The following is an 18,743-nucleotide window of genomic DNA, read 5'->3' as shown; positions in this document are numbered from 1 at the left end:
GCCATTCTCCTGTGAATATTGGCATGTGCACGAATTAGACCACGTGACAGGTGACCACGTGACCACGTGGGAGATTTCTGCAAAGAGCTGACGGCGAAGGAACACGTGCGCATCAACTTCATCGTGATGTACTGGGCCATGCATCCTGATGGGCCAGCTATACTGAACAAGGTAGAAACCGTATTGGGCTTCGGCCCATAAAAGTGGGCCCAAGTAGACCCTCGTAAGATACATACTACGGCAGCGTGAGCAGCAGGACGGCCATATACCGGCTGGAGAAGATGGCGGAAGAAGGGTGGAACCGAGGACTGTGAATGGGGATCCATACTCTCTTTTGAGGGAATTCTAGCGAGAAATCGAATGGTTTGAGAATTGTTGACGATAGTAATAAAGGCTGCAGGCGATAAATGGTCATGGTTTCTTGTAGTTTGTCTCACAGAGGCATTTCGTCGTGCATGTTAGCAGCAGTCGAATTCCTGTTCCAAAGCTCGCTTCCTTCGCTGTCGCCGACGCGGCAGGCGCACGCTGGCCTCCTCAAGTGCGGCATCGTCGCCGGCGATGCCCGCCACACCGCCAAGCTCCTCGCGTTCTACGCCGGCCATCGCTGCGTAGCCGATGTGGAGTTACTCTCGAGGTCCCTTACTCGTCCTGACCCCTTCGCCTTCTCCGGCGTTATTTCCGTCCTCGTCCGCTCGCGCCTCTTCTCTGCTGCGCTATCTCTTCTTCCCTGCATGCTCTCTCTTCGCCTCCCTCCCGATCCCTTCGTCCTCCCCGTCGCTCTCAAGGCCTGCGCCGCACTCCATTCCCTCCCCATCGGCCGGCAGCTCCACGCTCTTTCCCTCGTTGGAGGGATCTCCTCTGATCCCTTCGTCGCCTCCGCCCTCGTCGACATGTATCTCAAGTGTGCCGCAGTGGCCGACGCGTACCAGGTGTTCGACGAAATGCCCGAGAAGAGTATCGTGGTCTGGAGCGCCATGATCGCTGGCTGCGCGACCCACGGTCGCACAGGGGAGGCTTTCCAGATGCTCGACAGGATGCGGAGTTCCGGCGCCGAACCGAATTTGATCACTTTCAATGGATTGATTGTGGGGTTGAACCGCAGTGGGCGGCCTCACGAGACTCTGCCTCTGCTGCGGAGGATGCACTCCGAGGGCTTTGAACTGGACGAGGTCTCCGTTTCGAGCACCCTGTCAGCCGCCAGCGACGTGGAGGATCTCACGATGGGTAGTCAGATTCATGGATACGTAATCAAGACGAGGTTGGAAGCCAACAGCTCCGTGGTGAGCGCTCTCCTCGACATGTATGGCAAATGCGGTTGCGCCGACGAGATGATCCGAGTCTTTGATACGGTGACCTTGCCGGACGTCGGTTCCCGCAATGCTTTGCTCGCCGGACTCTCGAGGAATGGCCGCGTCGACAACGCCTTGAAGGCGTTTGCCGAGTTCCAAGCGCAAGGCGTCGAACTAAATGTAGTGTCTTGGACGTCAATTGTAGCTTGTTGCTCACAGAACGGGAAGGACATGGATGCTCTGCAGCTCTTTAGACGGATGCAGAGTGCAGGGGTGGAACCGAACGCAGTGACCATCCCTTGCCTGTTACCTGCTTGTGGAAATGTCGCCGCCTTGTTGCAGGGCAAATCTGCTCACTGCTTCTCTCTTCGAAAGGGCATCCTGGTGGATGTGTACGTGGGTAGCTCCTTGGTGGACATGTATGCCAAATGCGGCCGAATCACCGATGCTCGGGTCGTGTTCGACGCAATGCCATCGAGGAACATCGTCTCCTGGAACGCGATCGTCGGAGGATACGCGATGCACGGGAAGGTGAAGGATGCGATTGAGCTGCTCCTCTCCATGAAGCGAAACCGGCAGAAGCCAGACTCCATCACCTTCGTCTGCGTGCTCTCTGCCTGTAGCCAAGCTGGGCTAACAGAGGACGGAGAGCGGTACTTCGACGAGATGCAGAGAGAGCATGGGATCACAGCCAGCATCGAGCATTACGCGTGCATGGTGAGCCTTCTCGGCCGAGCAGGAAGGTTGGACGAGGCTTATGAACTGATAAGAAAGATGCAAGTCGAGCCTGATGGCTGTGTGTGGGGAGCATTGCTCAGTGCCTGTAGGGTTCATAACAATGTCACTCTGGCGGAGATTGCAGCAGAGAAACTGTTCGAGTTGGAGCCGGCGAATGCCGGAAACTACGTACTGCTTTCGAACATCTACGCTGCAAAAGGAATGCTGGATGAAGTGGACAGGGTGAGGGATACGATGAAGACCATGGGCGTGAAGAAGAACCCAGGATGCAGTTGGATCGAAATACGGAACAAGGTTCATATGCTGTTGGCTGGCCACAAGTCTCATCCCCAGATGAGCCGAATCACCGAGAAGTTGGAGAAGCTCAGCGAAGAGATGAAGAGACTGGGCTACCTCCCGAGCACCAACTTCGTGTTGCAAGACGTCGAGGAGCAGGACAAAGAGCACATTCTGTGCGGCCACAGTGAGAAGTTGGCGGTGGCTCTGGGACTCATAAGCACTCCAGCGGGGACTTCGCTTCGGGTGATCAAGAATCTTCGCATCTGTGGAGACTGCCATGCTGCGATGAAGTTCATTTCCATGTTCGAGGGCAGGGAGATCCTTGTGAGAGATACGAACCGGTATCATCGCTTCGAGGATGGAAGTTGTTCTTGTGGTGATTATTGGTGACCAAACTCTTTTGCGTTCCCAGGAAGAGATCAGGAATCTCTTCTGTGCAGAAAATAAAAAGAATAACATATCTCCTAATGAGCATGACATTGTTAGCAGGAGAGTAGTTGATTGCAAACAAAATTGAGACCACCCCACTTTACTTTAGAACATAAACATATGGCTCACTCAACCTGCCTTCAGTTAAACGAATTAGAATCCGCCATTCCCATAAGTCGAAGAAGAAGAAGAAGAAGAAGATGGAGGCAGTGTCGTACCACCTCTTAGTGACAAGCTGGGACCTCTGTTAGAGCTGGCCATGCTAATGAGGTTAGAATCAAGGAACAAGATGATGATGGTAATGTCATCATGGAAATGTCGGCGAACGCCTTTATCAATCTTCTTCAGATCCGAGTACCTCATCTCTCTTTTCTTCGCTGCTTCTTGTAGTGCAGTTTTAACAAGCCTTCGTGCACTTCCCTGCGAGTATTGATGACATGTAACAAAGTTAATAATTAACTCGATAAGTACTTCTGAGACTAAAGTTATAAATTGGGGAGCAAAAAAAAAACCTCACAAAAAATTATACCACAGAATGAAATATAGCGAGCGGGACAAAAAAGCAAAAGAAAGAATAAGTGATCTTTAGTTTGGTTCATGGAATAACATAGAAATATGTAATAATTACTCTTATAATGGTTCATTAGAATATTGCAAAGAAAAGAGAAGGAATAATTTTCACATTGATAAAGCATCCCCATGTAAAATATTTTGTTTGATTCTAGCTGGCACTATGAACCAAATGCATCATTAAAATACTTCACCAGGATCCGGCCACACAAATAAATGTTATTCATTTGGATGAACCTAGAGACATTTCTCTTGCACAATACAATATGGTAGTGTACTATGGAATGGAATATATTATCCAAAGTAAAAGGAAATGTGGGAACTACCTAGCTGCAGCTATCAATCCATTTCAGAATAAAGCATGAAGTTCTAGTGGTCCAAGTAGAAATGCAGGAAGATTGTAGGAGAATGTACTAAACCAAATGGAATATTTTATTATTCCTCTTAAACAAATGAAGAACATTATATATTTGCTGAAAGATTAGCACTGGATGCTCACAACTATTGTAAGTATATACATGAAAGAAGGTAGCCAACACACTAACATGAAAAATAGAACATGGCCATTTAAAAAATTTTGCAAACACAATTTAGAATGAGTAGTGATTAGTTTTAAATTATTAGGAACTCAACTTCTTTCTGAATGTAGAAGTCTTAAATGGCAATTGACTGAGAAATACACGAATACTTTATGATAAGAAACATACATTGCGAGGATTCTTTTGAACAATATCAACTGCCTCCTGATTGCTTAGATGCTCCCAAAGACCATCTGAGGCAAATATAACAAACTGATCTTCCAGCTGCAATGTTTGTACAAGAATTGATGGCTCAGAACCTAGAATTGGTCTAGCAAATGGCTCTTTAAGGCGAAACTTTGGAAATAAGGGCTCGCGGTTAAACTCTGTTTTCTTGAGGTAGACATCTCCAATAGATCTAGAGATCTGCAACCAAGATCATAAAGGCTGAGAAATCAAGGGTAACATAACCAACTCCCAAGAAGGTGAGCCCTAGTACATACACACTGTATAATATACAACCTTGTGATGGTTTATTGTATTAATACAAACATGAATTTGTCATTATTTGTAAAAGCACATTATGCTACTTTCTTTTTCTTCACTTGTTTCACTCAAGCACTATTTTAATGCATAAACTACTTTGTCTGTGATCATAGTTTTTTCTTTAAAAACTTTTAGAATAATCATTCTATCTTGTTGGAGTACAAGTAATATGCCAAAAGAATAGTTATGGGGCTGATGTAAAACTAAAAGGACAATAAAAATTCAATTTTAGATTTCCAAAAATAGTGACTGAACCCACTAATTTAGTTTTGGCTCGATTACTACCAATTGTGGTGCTAAGTGCTACTAAAGGTGGTCCAATATGTGAAGTTAACAGCAAAATTTACCTTTTTGGTTTATTGCAAGATGCAACTAACGAAACCACTTGCCTGTATGATTCCTTTGACACGCCAAACATTGTGCTTTAGAACGACAATCTGTGGGTCATCAGGATGCAAGGACTGCAATTCTTGTCTAACTGACTCAATTGCTGCATTGTGCTCTTCTGATAACTGGAGTGCTAGAACTTCTCCAGTGGCACTCACAAGTCTGCCTAAAACAGCACGGGAGTCCCCAAGATTTGCAATATACAATGTTCCTCCACTGATTACACCAACCAAACAGCAAGAGCCAACGGCTGCGATCTGAGGTTTCACAGGCCATTGTCTAGTGACAAGAGACAAAAAGCCTTCTTCTGTAGCTTGGAACGCCTTTCGTATTATATCAGCTGACATTGTATGTTCCTCTGATGCAAATCCTATCAAACATCATGTGGAATATAAGATGTCATGCATTTCTCTGATGATAGTTGGTGTAAAGAATTGGCTATTTAACACGTTTGAATCATCCACAAATGCAGAATGCTCTATACTAGCTTACAAGAAATATACAGAAAGAGTAATTAACTGGAGTAATTATATGAGCATAATAAATCCATTGGCCAAAAAATTACAAATGATTATACAGCAACATAGGAGACAAAATGGCAGAGATTACTGAAATGAGCTAAACAGTATCATAGTTATCACAAATCATGTCTGTAGATTGAATAAATGATGAGTCAAGGAAAAAAGTAACTGGAGTGATAAACAAATTGCAGGATGTGCAACATACCAAACAAGAACACACGAAGACCTTTAATTACTAAAAACCTCAACTAGAAAAGATGTAAACAGTAGGATTAACAATGTGGATTAACGACCAAGATAAACCAGGGAAGAGAGGCAAGGCAGCTTAAAGATTCCAGCTTCAGAACCTTACTCTTGAGATGATGGAAAAGATGATCGTTTATGTACTGGGAAGTTTCAGGACCACCATGTCCATCATAGATGCCCACGAAGGTTCCGAAAGGGCCGCACTCGTTCAAGCTCAGCGAACCTGATTCAATCTGGCTCTGGTCTTCAATTAGGTTATTAGCCTGGACGATGGCCATGGAGAACTCCCCGCCCACATGCCGCCCCGCATCCTTGTACCAAAGCAGCCTATCTTGCCGCCCGGACGAGTCTGCAGGTGAGTTGACGTAGCGGCTCGAGGGCGGCCGGAAGCAGGCCTTGAGGAAATTCATCAACCTCCCTATCATCCCTCATGTCATCTCACAGATTGCCTCCGCCGTCTCGTTGGCTAAATCACTATCCAATGAATCCCCTTTCTCCGCAATCATAAAGCACAAGAAGACAACAAAAATCCGCTAAACTACACCAGATCGGAACCTCTGCCTCCGGGATCGGATTCACGCATAAAAATCCCTGCAAAACGCGCACTCCCACATGTCAAGAACCGACCTCGCGTCCTCAGACCCGAAGCGGCGTCGACGAAGAACCACCACACTCGGTGCCTCCCTCAGATCTCAAAAGCCGCGAAGGAAAGGTGGACGGAGCCCAAAAGAAAGCTGCAAAGCGAGGCGACGCGAGGGATTGCCAGAGAGGAATCAGGCGAGCAGGAGAGGGGAATCGAGGAATGGATGAGGGATGGGGAAGCAGGAGGCGGGCAGCTTCCGGTCGCGGATGGATCGGCTGGATTTGGACGAGGCATCCGGGGGAGGGAGGGAGGGAGGGGAAGTAAGAAGAGGGAGAAAGGAAATAAAAAATAAAAAATAAAAACAGACGAAAGAAACAAAAGAGGGACAGAGAAGCCATAAGAATCCAACAAAATAGAGCTCAATGACAGCGAGGCGCCGGACCCACCCGTGGGATCCACCACCACCACAACCAAACAAATTGCCCGTCCAGATTGGAATATATCAATATAAATAAAAGAGGAGAAAAATAAAATTAAAATAATTGTTAATGTAATGATGCTATCATGGTCATATTTACCACGTTAATTATTATTTTTTTATTTTATCATAATTTATCTTTTTTGTAGAGATAGAATCATAATCATATGTGAACACAGTCAGTCCCACAATCATTTGCGATGAGGTAAATCGAAAAACTACAATTGCTCACGATTTTGTCGAAATTTAAACTCTTGTCTTTTTCTGTAAGTTTACTCCATCGTAACCAACTCAATTATGTCTCAAGAATCTTAATTTATCTTTAAAGTGATGTTCAATCTGTTTGGCTAGTTGTCATCCCTAACCAATTTTTTTTTATTGATATAGTCGTGCAAAGGGAGCATGTGGATGTTGGTGCAACATGGGACCATTTAGTGAAAATGGAAGTGGTTTAGGTCACGATTGGGATGTGTGAAGGGGAATGGGAGACGATATGGATATTGATTAGCTTGAATTAGGGTCTGCCCAACTAAAGTCAGAGGGACGATTCATTTGGAGGCGATGATCTAATTAAACTAACTGATGGTTTTGTTAGGTTCTTATGGATGGAAACATGAATCCGAATTATGGGCTCCTTTGTACATCACCCTCAATTAATTAATTTTATTATATTTAATTAACTATGTGGTAAAAGGTGATCGGCCCTGAAGGGAGATAAATCATGATATTAAACGATCTCTCCATGTAGGAGAGATTTTATTCTCCATGAGATTATTCCCTCGGAGATTATATTTCTATTTTCATATGATAATTTATCATCTTGAATGCTTTTAGTTAGATCCGACTCTGATTCGGAATCGTCGGTTCGATAGTTCCTGGTAAGTGATTATAGTGCTCACGAAACAGTTTAAATTTACATATTAATTTAAAAGAAAATTTAAGATGGGTAAAATAACTATAGTTCACGATTTAGGACTAGTTCATAGTTCGTCGCCTATTAATTTAGAACCGGTTCAGTATTATTATATTAAAAAATTTTAAAAATATGTTCATAGTTATTTAAGTTGCTTAAGTATCCCCTTAGGATATAGAAGAATCAAACTCACATAGTTATCTTATATTTTTTTTATCCTTTTACCTCAAGAAATGATATGGCTACTCTCTTTCATTTCCCGATTCTCATAATAGTCGGTTCTTCGATTTTAAATTCTTCAACTTCGTCATCTGAAAGTTGCATTCTTGGCAGACCTTTTTTTTTGTCTCTTGGCTCAATCGTTGAGTAATGCTTGAGCTTCCAACGAGTCGAGAGACAAAATCGATCGGCGTTCATCAAATATGTTTATCGCCAACATTAAAGATCTGTTCCACAACAACTGTTGATACTAGACAAGCTAAAATTTCTTTGATGATCATAGACAGGGCGGAAAAATTTTGAGTCTTGTGTGACTACCACTTTAAGATATTGAAATTCGCTTCGTTATCTACTTTATTAAAATCAAAAGAAATTGAAAAATAATTCTCAAGTTATTGTGTGTAACTTGAGGATTCTCGTAGACTTTTCATTCGTTCATTTAATAAAATTTATATTTTTGTAAGGTTTAAATTACTACTATTAATATTTTATATTTCAAAAATATTAATTTGTATTTCATATTTTATACTATATTTTTTATAAATATCATATAAATAATTTTTAATATTATATAATAATATTATTAAGAACAAGAAAAGAAGAATCTTTAAATGAATTAAAGTGTCATAATATAAAATTAATATTTTTTTGTAAAACTTCTAATTTATATCTAGGGTCTTGAGCAAATGCAACTAAATATATTTTTAAATATTAAAAAAATATTTTTCTTATTTTACTTTCATTGTTAATAAACAAAAAGATAAATATTCATTGTTTCCAAGTAGAATAATAAAAATCAAAAAGTTATCAATTACATCATTAAATACTTTTAAAATTTTAAAAATATTACTACAAATATTTTATTGGTGTGAAAATAAAAATATATTAATATTATTAATAATTTATGTAAAAAATTAACATAATAATTCTCTATATTGAAATAAATCTTATAACAATTGATATATTGAATTAGGGTACATCACCTGAAATTTTTTTATTAGTTTTACAAAATGTATCCCATTGTTTCATAAATGAATGTGACCATAAATAGAAAATAGTAGTTATAATTATTTTAATATAATTTTCTAAAATTTTTAATCCATAATACATAAATTTAAAATATTACATACATAGCGAATATGAAAAAATAAATCACTAATAATAGGTTGACATATAAATTTTAGTTCATGAATATTATCAATATATTAGAACTAGTATTATCAAATGATATTGAAAATATGTTATGAGTTAATTGATATTCTTTTAAAATTAAGCATAATAATCATGAAATGTTATGAATAGTACGTGATTAATTGAAAACTCTATAAATTAACAATATTTTTTAGATATTCTAGAAGTTATCAATCTAATGATAAATCATTCATATACATGTAGGCTAATGATCACTTCAAATATCAAAATATAAAAAAATTTATATTATTTAATTTACTAAATTTTTTAATTAAATTTTTTCTTATTTTACTAATCTTTTAAATTTTTTTTTGTAAGCATAGTTCTAAGAACACGTTTAGTAGATGGATTGAAAGATTCTTTACAAAAATCTTGAATAATGCATTTAGATCCAAAACTAAATAAAAAAATATTTTACAAAAATAAATCTAGCTAATAATTCTTATAATTATTATCAAAATATAAAAAAGAAATCATAATCAATACTTCCACTAGTGAAAAATCTAGATAATTGTACTTGAGAATGATCGATTTTATATTCAGTTGAGTGCTTTATTTTTACATGTCATTTCAACGGAAATAAATGAAAGATATTATATAAAAATAAATATAACTAATGATTCTCATAATTTATTATCAAAATATAAAAATAAATCAAAACCAGAATTTTCACTAATGAAAAATCTAGATAATTATATTTGAGAACAATTAATTTCATATTTTGTAGGGTGCTTCATTTCTACATATCGTTTCAAGGACCCATAACCGTTGCCGATTTTGAATTTATATGAAGCATTGCAGTGCTTGCATTTTACACGCAATTCTATTGACAGAAAAGTGACCTTCATAAAATATTTAGTAAAATTATATAGAAGAGAAACTTCCCAAACCTTAGAAGTAATTATATTGACACTTTCTTGTGTTTCTTGTGTCATAAGTTGCTCGATCTCATTATCGATGGATTGAATGTTTTAGTTGAACTACTCGGTCTCCTTCCATTGTAGTCGAAACTGGAAAGTGAAAGTCGAAAATATATAGAATTGGAGTCAAAAGCGTATAGAGATTATGGAGTTAAAAATGAGAGTAGAGAAGATGTGTGTAGAAATAATAAAATAAACTTTATTTTGGAGAGTAACATCTACTAAATCATAACTTTAATAAAAAAACGCTCTAATCATCTCAACTGTAAAAAAAAAAAAAAAATCAATGGCTAGAAATGGATGGTCAAAACCATTGATTTCCAATGGTCACACCCAAAAAAAAAAAAATCTCAAATTAACTCCAAGTTCAACGATCTTTAATGGACTGAAATTGTAGCCATCCAACACCTTGCCAGATGGGTTACGATTTAAGCCCATGAGCTAACAGTTGACTCAGTTAGGAATTCAGGTCGGGTCTACTTTTAGTCTACTTGACGTGGATTATATTAAATAAATTAAAAATATAAACTACTTTATTTTATTTTAAAATTAATTAAATAAATTTACATATTATCGAAATATATATTATTATTATTATTTATTTTTTAATTATCTCTAGGGTTCTAAATATTACTTTTTTTTATAACACGATCGATATTAAAGACCACCAAATTAATACCGCTACTCAGAATAAGTTTGTTATTAATAGCTGTTTCTTGGACGACAGCGACGATCTTTGACCATTAGTTGGCGAACGACGAATGAATTTATTTCTGTCAACAAATTCATAACCCCGTCGCTTGACCATTCAAAATCAACGGGACCACTCGGGTACGTTTGGGTAACAAATATTGCTTTATCTGGTTCCGATGGGGACGTCGCCACGTGCCGGTTCGGCCCGCTCCAACGTCGCTACGAGAGGGAAGATTCCCTCCGAATATTCTTGATTTCAAATTAACTCCGTCGTCCGTTGTGACTATGCCCGCCGTTACTCCTGTATAAAGCGCCCCATCTTTCCGTCCCGTCTTCCTCGCTCGGTTCCGAATTCTAACCTTGCATCTCTCTCTCGCATTCCATCGAACAGGCGATGAGCAGCGATCGGACGGACCAGATCCTAGAGGAGGCCTTCAAGATCGGCGGCCGCGACAAGAAGGGCCGCATGGTCCTCCGCATCGTCGGAAAGTTCTTCCCAGGTGAGGGCGATTAGGCGTTTAATCCTTGAATTGTACATTTTTTTTTGTGTGTTGTTGTTTCGGATCGATAGATTTGGGTCGTGATTCGGGACTCGGATGCGTCGCAGCGAAGGATTTAGCGGCCGGCGGAGGGATGGATGCGTTGCGGAGCTTCCTGGAGAGGGCGGTGTTCCCGAACCTCGGACGGGCGCCGTTCGTGGTGGTGTATATGCACGCGTGCGTGCAGAGGGCCGACAACTACCCTGGCGTCGCGGCGCTTCGTTCGGTCTACGAGGCGCTCCCCGCCGATGTCCGCGACCGGATCCACGCCGTTTACTTCGTCCACCCGGGCCTTCAGGCCCGCCTCTTCTTCGCCACCGTCGGCCGCTTCTTCTTCAGCGCAGGGTAAGCCCTCGATCCCCTTTCCTTTCCTCCTCCCCCGTACCGTGCGCACATTAGCAACACCGCGCAAGTTAGCGCGCGGTGCCTTTACATAAAGAAAAAGAAGAAAAATCAAAAGTGCTAACACGCGCCGGAATTTTTCTTTCTCCTCTCGTTGTCTTGTTCCCCTCGCGCGGCCGAGCAGATTCATCGCGCCGTTTGCGTTGATGGTGTAAGCTTTGGATGATCCAAGATATATGACAAATTTTGTGGACTTGGGACGCAGGTTGTACGGGAAGCTGAAGTACGTGAGCCGGCTGGAGTTCCTGTGGGAGTACATCCGGCGAGGGGAGATGGAGGTGCCGGAGTTCGTACAGGACCACGACGACGAGCTCGAGCACCGACCGCTCATGGACTACGGCCTCTTTGAGAGCGACCGCCACCATAGCACCTTCGACGCGCCCGCTATGGACTCCACCGCCTCCATGCACTCCCTCCGATGCATCTCTTAGCCCAGCCCTCCGGTGGCCACCGGCCTCCATGTTTTGTTAGTGTCTTGGCCCTTTATTTTCGTACGGATCTAGACAAAGCCTCCATGTATAGATAAACATATCAGTTCGTTTTAGTAGATGCTGGTAACGAGGAGAAAAAAAGTCTGGCCCACCTTTTATTTTGGTGAGAAGGGCGTTCTATATTAAAAAAAAAAAAAATCATATGTTAGTCAAATTATTTGTGACATCGTATTTTTCATTTGAAAATACTTTTATAACGTTAGTCAAATTGTGAAATATAAAATACCGCATGGAGTATTTTTATATAAAAATTAAAAGATGTCCTAACTTATTTACATAGTCAAAAGAATAATTTTTTAAAAAAATAATCATATGTTTTATTTCTCGAATATCTTTTATTCTTGATTATTGTAGTAACTATAGAAATTATTTTATAATTGTTACAAAATATTTTGAATTGATTTACTTTGATTAAAATAAAATATATAATTTTTATATTATAATAATTATTGAGTAGTTGTTATATATTTATAATTAAATTTTAATATTTAAATTTTTGATCTCTAAACTTTTTATTTTAAATATTATTATATCAAAATATTTTTTATTAATTTATTAAAATTATTTACATTTTATTAAAATTATTTTAAAATGGTTATAAAAGATATTAAATAATTGGTACAATATTATAATAATATTATATTATATAATACGTTATAATAGTTACATAATAAATTTTATATATTATAGTAGTTAATTGTAATTGTTACAATAATTTTTAAAATAAAAAAATAATATTATAGTAATTGTTCGATAACAATAAACTTAGAATAAGGGATAATATCTGCCATCTGATTGGGTGCTTTTTTATTGTTTACCGTATCTTTTAATTGAGGATGTTTTTTAAATTTTTATCCAAAAATATTTTTTTAAAATTGATTAAAATTCCATATTAGCATGAACCGCACAACATAAAATTGATTAAAATTCTTTTATAGACAATTCGATTTTTTATTGGTACATGCATCGATGTTAATTTAATAAAAAAAAACTTAGACTGAATACCATGGGCCGAAGTATCCATGGGTGAAAATCCATGAATTTGTCTTCATAAGCGAAAGTACCGATTTCAACGTTGGAACAATCTTACAAGGATGATGAAGATTGCGAAAATCGACTGATAAAGCCTTGCTGATGCGCTTTTGGAATTTACCTATAGGGATCTATGAAATTTTTATGAAACTTGATCTATCGGAGACTTCATCATTGTTTGACATCCAATCAACCTTAACACTTCATGCTTCATGTCAACTTCATGTTGTATTTCCGACCATCAAATGTCCAGTCAACCATGATTCAATTAGATTTCCTTCTTATGCCAATTTCATATTAGACTTCCTATCACAAAGTGTTCAAGTCAATGATAACTCACTTGAACTTTTCGTTTTGTGCCAATTTCATATTGAACTTTAGATCATCAAGTGTTCGGTCAACTCTGACTTGCACTTTCTACTTCTTTGTTAAGTACCCATTCAATTTTAACCTACTTAACATTTCAACTAATTAATATATTTCAAACATCGAAACCCCAATTTGAGTCAATTCAAATTTAGTCAACTTGATCAAACCTTGACTAGACAGGATCAATTGCACCAACAAAGAAGCGTCGCAACCGCTATAGGAGCAAGAATCTCTTTTATTTTTTCTCTTTATATAAGTTAGTCAATAAGTAAGGTATGCACAATTGATTTCTAAATTACCATTTTCTTACTATTCCCTGTTCCTTTCTCTATTCTTTTCTCCCACCCTGATTTGAATGTCTGAAGGGTTACATCAAGGTGTATCTTAGCCTCTTTCTGACCTCTTATTATCTTGTTCAATCAGGAAGAGAGAAATCGATCCATCAAAATTTTTATTGCTCAATCTGACAATCTCTACCTACTAAGTGCAAACTATTCTGCAAAAAAGGTGGATCAGTCACCTTAGCAGCCCCACACGATCGGTCTTACAACCATCTGTGAGGAGGTAAATCGAGAAAGTGCAGTTGGTTACGACGCAGGAGGATATTGCCTAGCTTCGCCAAGATCCGAACTCGAGCTAAAGGCAATTCGATTGAAGAGATAGATCAGAAAGAGTTGCTATTCATTACCACTAAAGTTATTTCTTGATATGTTCATACTCACGCTTCCCAAGAGCAATGCTTTTCAATCGATCAGAAAGAGTGAAGAAAAATATCGAATGATCTCTCGCAAGGTATTACATCTTTCCTGAGTTATCCATTACCTTGTCTAAGTTTCTTAAACCCATCACATCAAAAGCTGCTGATAATGCACACACACGTTTGGCTTTCTAGTGTTGTACGTGTTAGTTTTCTTTTTACCTCAACCACGTAAGCACAAAAACAACGTTAAACTTTTTGATGGTTGTTTCGGCTGGATGTTATTAGATGGTCAAATGATCAGTCAATGAGCAATCCAATATGTGTGATTTTCTAATAGAGTTCGAGGGAAAGGATGATGAAGACCTGAAATGCACTTTAATATATAGATAGTGAAAATGATGTCGGAGAATCCCGGTAGGCCACTTCGATGCTCCAGTTAGTATTAATTCTGTGGAATAAAAAATGAAAATATTGAAGAAGATGAAAAGAGTTCAGAAAGTTGAACCAGCCAGCAGAGAAGAAGAAGAAGAGCCTCCCCCTTTGAGAAAACCTTGTTTGTGATTTATATAGTCGTCCAGAGGACCTCCCCACATTTGCTAGAGTGGTATCATTATGTAAATGTAGAGGAGACCAAATCTAACGAATATTGATCGCTTCTGTTTTCTTTTTAGCATTATGTGCAGAAAAAAAAGGAATTCAAGGGCACCAGATCTAACAACTTCATAAATGCTTTTTTATGCTTATGTTATCATATGTCTTGGGAATATTCACAGTTTGTTCATGAATTCACAAAAGATAAAGATTGACACTAGTTCATTTGACTAGTACTGCCAAGTCAGCCATAAGTATGACTTTCGTTTGACTCTTGACCTCCATCCGAAAAGAAACCACGTCATCCATTGCCCCTGCATCAATAGTGCTCGATTATTTTTTGAATGATTGGTGCTTCTTGATCAGCCAATTTTAACATGGAGGTACCCCAAATGTCGGTATCTTCCCTGAGCACTAAACCTTCAGCTTCAAAATGACATCCTCAAATACTAAAGGAGGCCAATGTCTCTAAATACTAAATGGGGTCAACATCCCTAAGCGCTAAATGGAGCTAGCATATCGAGTACTAAGTGGGGATAGCATGTTGGAACACTAAATATAATCAACATCATCGAACACTAAACGTTCATCTCTAGAACGACATTCCTGAGTACTAAATGGGATCAACAACCATGAGCACTTAACTTGCACGTAGAGACATCCACTCGCATTCTAAAAAGTTTCTTAGGATCTATTACTTGAGTACTCAATGCTCTTTTTAGGATAACATATTTAGGTTCGGAAGATGCATCTTAAACACTCCGTAAAATTGATACTTGTCTTTAGCTCTTGGTGATTGAGCATACTTACATCATCCACATGAAGAATCTCTTCAATGACTGTTGCCCTTTGGTTCCCTATTAACCCACAAATGGATAGCGGGTGATTATAAACATTTCAAGTAGAGATTCTCCCAAAGATTGATTGTCTTCTAACAATCTTTCAATAGGAAAGCTGACGGACATGCATTACCATCATGGGCATATATCCTAGGAGGAGCGGCTTAGTGGTTGTCGCTCTTTTGTTCCCTAACTATTTCTTCGAGGATACTCATATGAAGATCCTTTTCGCAAGTTATATAATAATTGAGAAAAGTAGATTAAAGATATGATTTTTTTTCTTACCCCGTAAAGTCATCTCTTCTTTGTTCTCTCGCTTTCTCGCATGTTTACGAGCTTTCCTTATTATACCATAGTTTTAACTTGAACATCAGAGTGACCACATCGATAGAATCGGACAACTTTGACACTGGAGTTTAGCCAGCCCGCTAGGCGCAGTCCAATCCGCCTCCATCTCTATTTGGGAGACGTTCGCGAGAGGAAAAGTCCGAACGAACGAATAAAAAGGACACCATCACTTCCAAACCCTGAACCTTGCAACTTAAACACGTATTTAATTTTGCTGGTTAATCTTAATTTCTTAAAACACAGTGAGAGCTAGCTGCTCGTCTTATTCTTCCAACTCTGAAAAGATAGAAACGTTGATAGAGCCGGAGTTGTGCTTGGCACTCAGCTCCTTCACTGCTCTGCCGCAGAGGAGGGCGTTGTCCGGCATCGGGTACTCGTCTCTTCTGGATTCCACAGGCGAGTAAACCCTCAAGTAGAACTGCTGGCCCAGGCTTCGTCGCTCCCACGATTGCGATCGCACATTCCACATCCCCACGTTGTCCAGCGCTACGTAAACCGCAGTCCACGAATTAGGATACACCTGAGTGGTGCAGCGAGACACGGCATCGTTAAGGTTGTAGTCGTTTCGACTCGCCGGACTCCATTTCCCTTTGTTCATGCTGCAAGCAAAGAAGACTAGTGGTGGTGATGGGATAATTTTCACATCAGTCCTTGTAGTTTCAGAAAATATCAAATGCTCTCAGTTTATATTTACCCTACGACCCAGAAGCTGTAGCCGTCCAGATGCCAGCTCTGCACGGTGGGCTCCTCGTTCTCGAAGACCACCTCCACGAACGCGCGGAAGTCGGCGGCCATGACCGCCGTGTCGAGGTGCACCGCCGCGCCGGTGGGGCGGTCGCCGATGCTCCCCAGCGTGAAAACGCCGTCAATCTTGAAGTGGTCGGCGAGCTTCAGCGGCGTGTCGGCCTCCACGAAGGAGACGCTGTTGACGGCGTAGCGCCGCTTGCCGCCCACCAGGGCGGCGGAGTTGGCCAGCTGGATCGTCCGGGTCACCGGGATCGAGCCGTAGTGGTAGGAGCCTTGTGGGTTGGGCCTCGGCCCGCTTGCGCTCAGATTCGTGCTGTCGATTAAAAATATTTTCTTTTAGCACCTAAAGTTTACTTTGTTTTCGAAATTGCCCTTCGATTTTTAGTGATAAACTGTGAGGTAAAATGAGAATTCCACTTGCTTTACTCACCGTTTTAAAGTTTTTTACATTTTACCCCAAGACCTTTGACCACGACCTTGAAATTTATATATCAAGCATACCCTAATTTAAACAATAATATAAAGAAATTACCGAATGGTTCGAGCTTGGTTCATGGACCAATCGAATTGCTCAGTTGGACCCGTGGGGATTGGACCCGAAGCCTTTTGCTCAGAATTGCTATAATGAAGGATGGCAGTAGTGGTTAAGGTGGTGGCGGTGAAACGGGAGGAGACGGCAATGTAGTAATCCTTTGGTGATTGATCGGCCGCGACAAGCACCGACATCGATTGGCCTACATGGATATCGAGGGAGGGATAGTAGTTTTGGATCGTATGGGTGCCCTCTGCCTCCACCAACTTCATCTCGTGGCCTTGGATTCGAATGTTCAAGGAGGTTGTTAATCCTACATTTGAGATTCTCAATCGATAGGTTTTTCCTACAAATCACACCTTATTTGTTGATTAATAGAAACTTTATGCTTAAATATCATCAAAAGAGAGAACTATTGATAAGTAAATATGATGACAAAAATCAAAGAATGAGTTTAAATATCAAATTAAATATAATATGAAATTAAATAATATGCCATCAAATAATAGCAACTTGTGGATAGTTAGGAAAATTCACCTTGATCAACGGTGAAGGATGCCCCATCGGAGCTGCCACGACCGTTGATTAGGATGGCGTCGGGGAAGGGGAGTTCCATGCCACTGTCTAATTTTGCTTTTAATATCTAAGAAAGAGAAAACAACTGCATTTAATTAATTAATTGCTAAGTTGTTAGACAAAAGAAATTAAATAATATTCAATCAATTTAATGAAAATTAGTAACGTTGTATCATAAGTCACTATTATGAGAATCACTTTTATTTAGGACGGTAGATGAATCAAGCATTGATGAGTAAGTTTGATATTTGATTTAGTAAATTACATCATAATTAAGTACTTAATTTGTTTAAATTAACATACCGAGTGAGTAGTCGTCTTATACCAATCACCAATGAGAAGTGTGTATTCCTTGACGGGATCAAGAAATGGCACTGGAACGCCAGGCCTGCTTAGAATACTGATGCCACCGTAACCTCCCATCGCCTTCTGAAACCCTAACGAAGGAAAGTAAAAGAAGCTTCCGATCTGATCCTTGAGATGCATCACGTATGTGTAGTTCTTCTTTGCTGGTATCCCGCAGTTGGTTCCCGAAACACCGTCTTGCCATGAGTTTCCTCTCAATTGCACCCCGTTCCTTATAATAATTCGATCATCAAATCACTATATTATAATTTAAAACAATTTAACTCTTCTGTTCAAAATTAATGAGATAGCTAGGATCACATGCCATGTGATGAGGAAAGGCTCATCGGTGTTCAATCCATTGTGCACGTTGATGATTATGTTGTCATTGGTTTGAGAATATATTTCTGGCCCTGGAAATTGCCCATTGATCAATATTACCTACATGAATAATTAAACAAAATAAATTTCTTTCTTTTATATATATATATATATATATAAAAAAGATTCAATTAAGACTAACTACAAATTAATATATATATAAGATATATAACTTGCTGTCGTATTCCCAAAGGATAGATATCTCCATAGGTGACTTCCCAATCGAAGAATCGATAAGGATCCTCGCCGCCGACAAGCGTAATGTAGGTAATACTTAGAAAAAAGAAGAGAAATTTGGTGTCTTTGAACATGGTTGAGGCCGTGAATCGAA

The 18,743-nt window shown here is 39.5% G+C and overlaps 4 protein-coding genes across 4 annotated transcripts; 2 read left to right on the top strand and 2 right to left on the bottom strand.

Annotated features, from left to right (window-relative positions):
* The first annotated feature begins 407 nt into the window (after positions 1-407).
* LOC141815321 (pentatricopeptide repeat-containing protein At1g20230) lies at positions 408-2,698 on the top strand. Its single transcript, XM_074703256.1, has one exon. It carries the CDS (start codon positions 408-410, stop codon positions 2,694-2,696), a length of 2,289 nt encoding a protein of 762 aa, XP_074559357.1. The 3' UTR covers positions 2,697-2,698.
* A 75-nt stretch (positions 2,699-2,773) lies between these two features.
* On the bottom strand, positions 2,774-6,399 carry LOC141815322 (putative protein phosphatase 2C 60). The gene is made up of 4 exons (XM_074703257.1): positions 5,630-6,399; positions 4,759-5,126; positions 4,013-4,249; positions 2,774-3,155 (listed from the first exon to the last, which is right to left on the bottom strand). The coding sequence occupies exons 1-4, from the start codon at positions 5,946-5,948 to the stop codon at positions 2,889-2,891; spliced, it is 1,191 nt and encodes a 396-aa protein (XP_074559358.1). The 5' UTR covers positions 5,949-6,399; the 3' UTR covers positions 2,774-2,888.
* A 4,430-nt stretch (positions 6,400-10,829) lies between these two features.
* LOC141815390 (uncharacterized) lies at positions 10,830-12,062 on the top strand. Its single transcript, XM_074703338.1, has 3 exons — positions 10,830-11,020; positions 11,128-11,404; positions 11,667-12,062. The coding sequence occupies exons 1-3, from the start codon at positions 10,915-10,917 to the stop codon at positions 11,890-11,892; spliced, it is 609 nt and encodes a 202-aa protein (XP_074559439.1). The 5' UTR covers positions 10,830-10,914; the 3' UTR covers positions 11,893-12,062.
* A 4,031-nt stretch (positions 12,063-16,093) lies between these two features.
* Positions 16,094-18,723, bottom strand: LOC141814515 (L-ascorbate oxidase homolog). Its single transcript, XM_074702471.1, has 7 exons — positions 18,586-18,723; positions 18,357-18,472; positions 17,990-18,263; positions 17,648-17,753; positions 17,111-17,456; positions 16,526-16,891; positions 16,094-16,430 (listed from the first exon to the last, which is right to left on the bottom strand). The coding sequence occupies exons 1-7, from the start codon at positions 18,721-18,723 to the stop codon at positions 16,094-16,096; spliced, it is 1,683 nt and encodes a 560-aa protein (XP_074558572.1).
* Between the last annotated feature and the right edge of the window lie 20 nt (positions 18,724-18,743).

Source organism: Curcuma longa, chromosome 21 (assembly GCF_044706935.1).
Source record: "Curcuma longa cultivar G26 ecotype Majalengka, Jawa Barat chromosome 21, ITB_CL_G26_1.1, whole genome shotgun sequence".
NCBI lineage: Eukaryota > Viridiplantae > Streptophyta > Magnoliopsida > Zingiberales > Zingiberaceae > Curcuma > Curcuma longa.
This window is presented reverse-complemented; position numbering and strand designations above follow the sequence as displayed.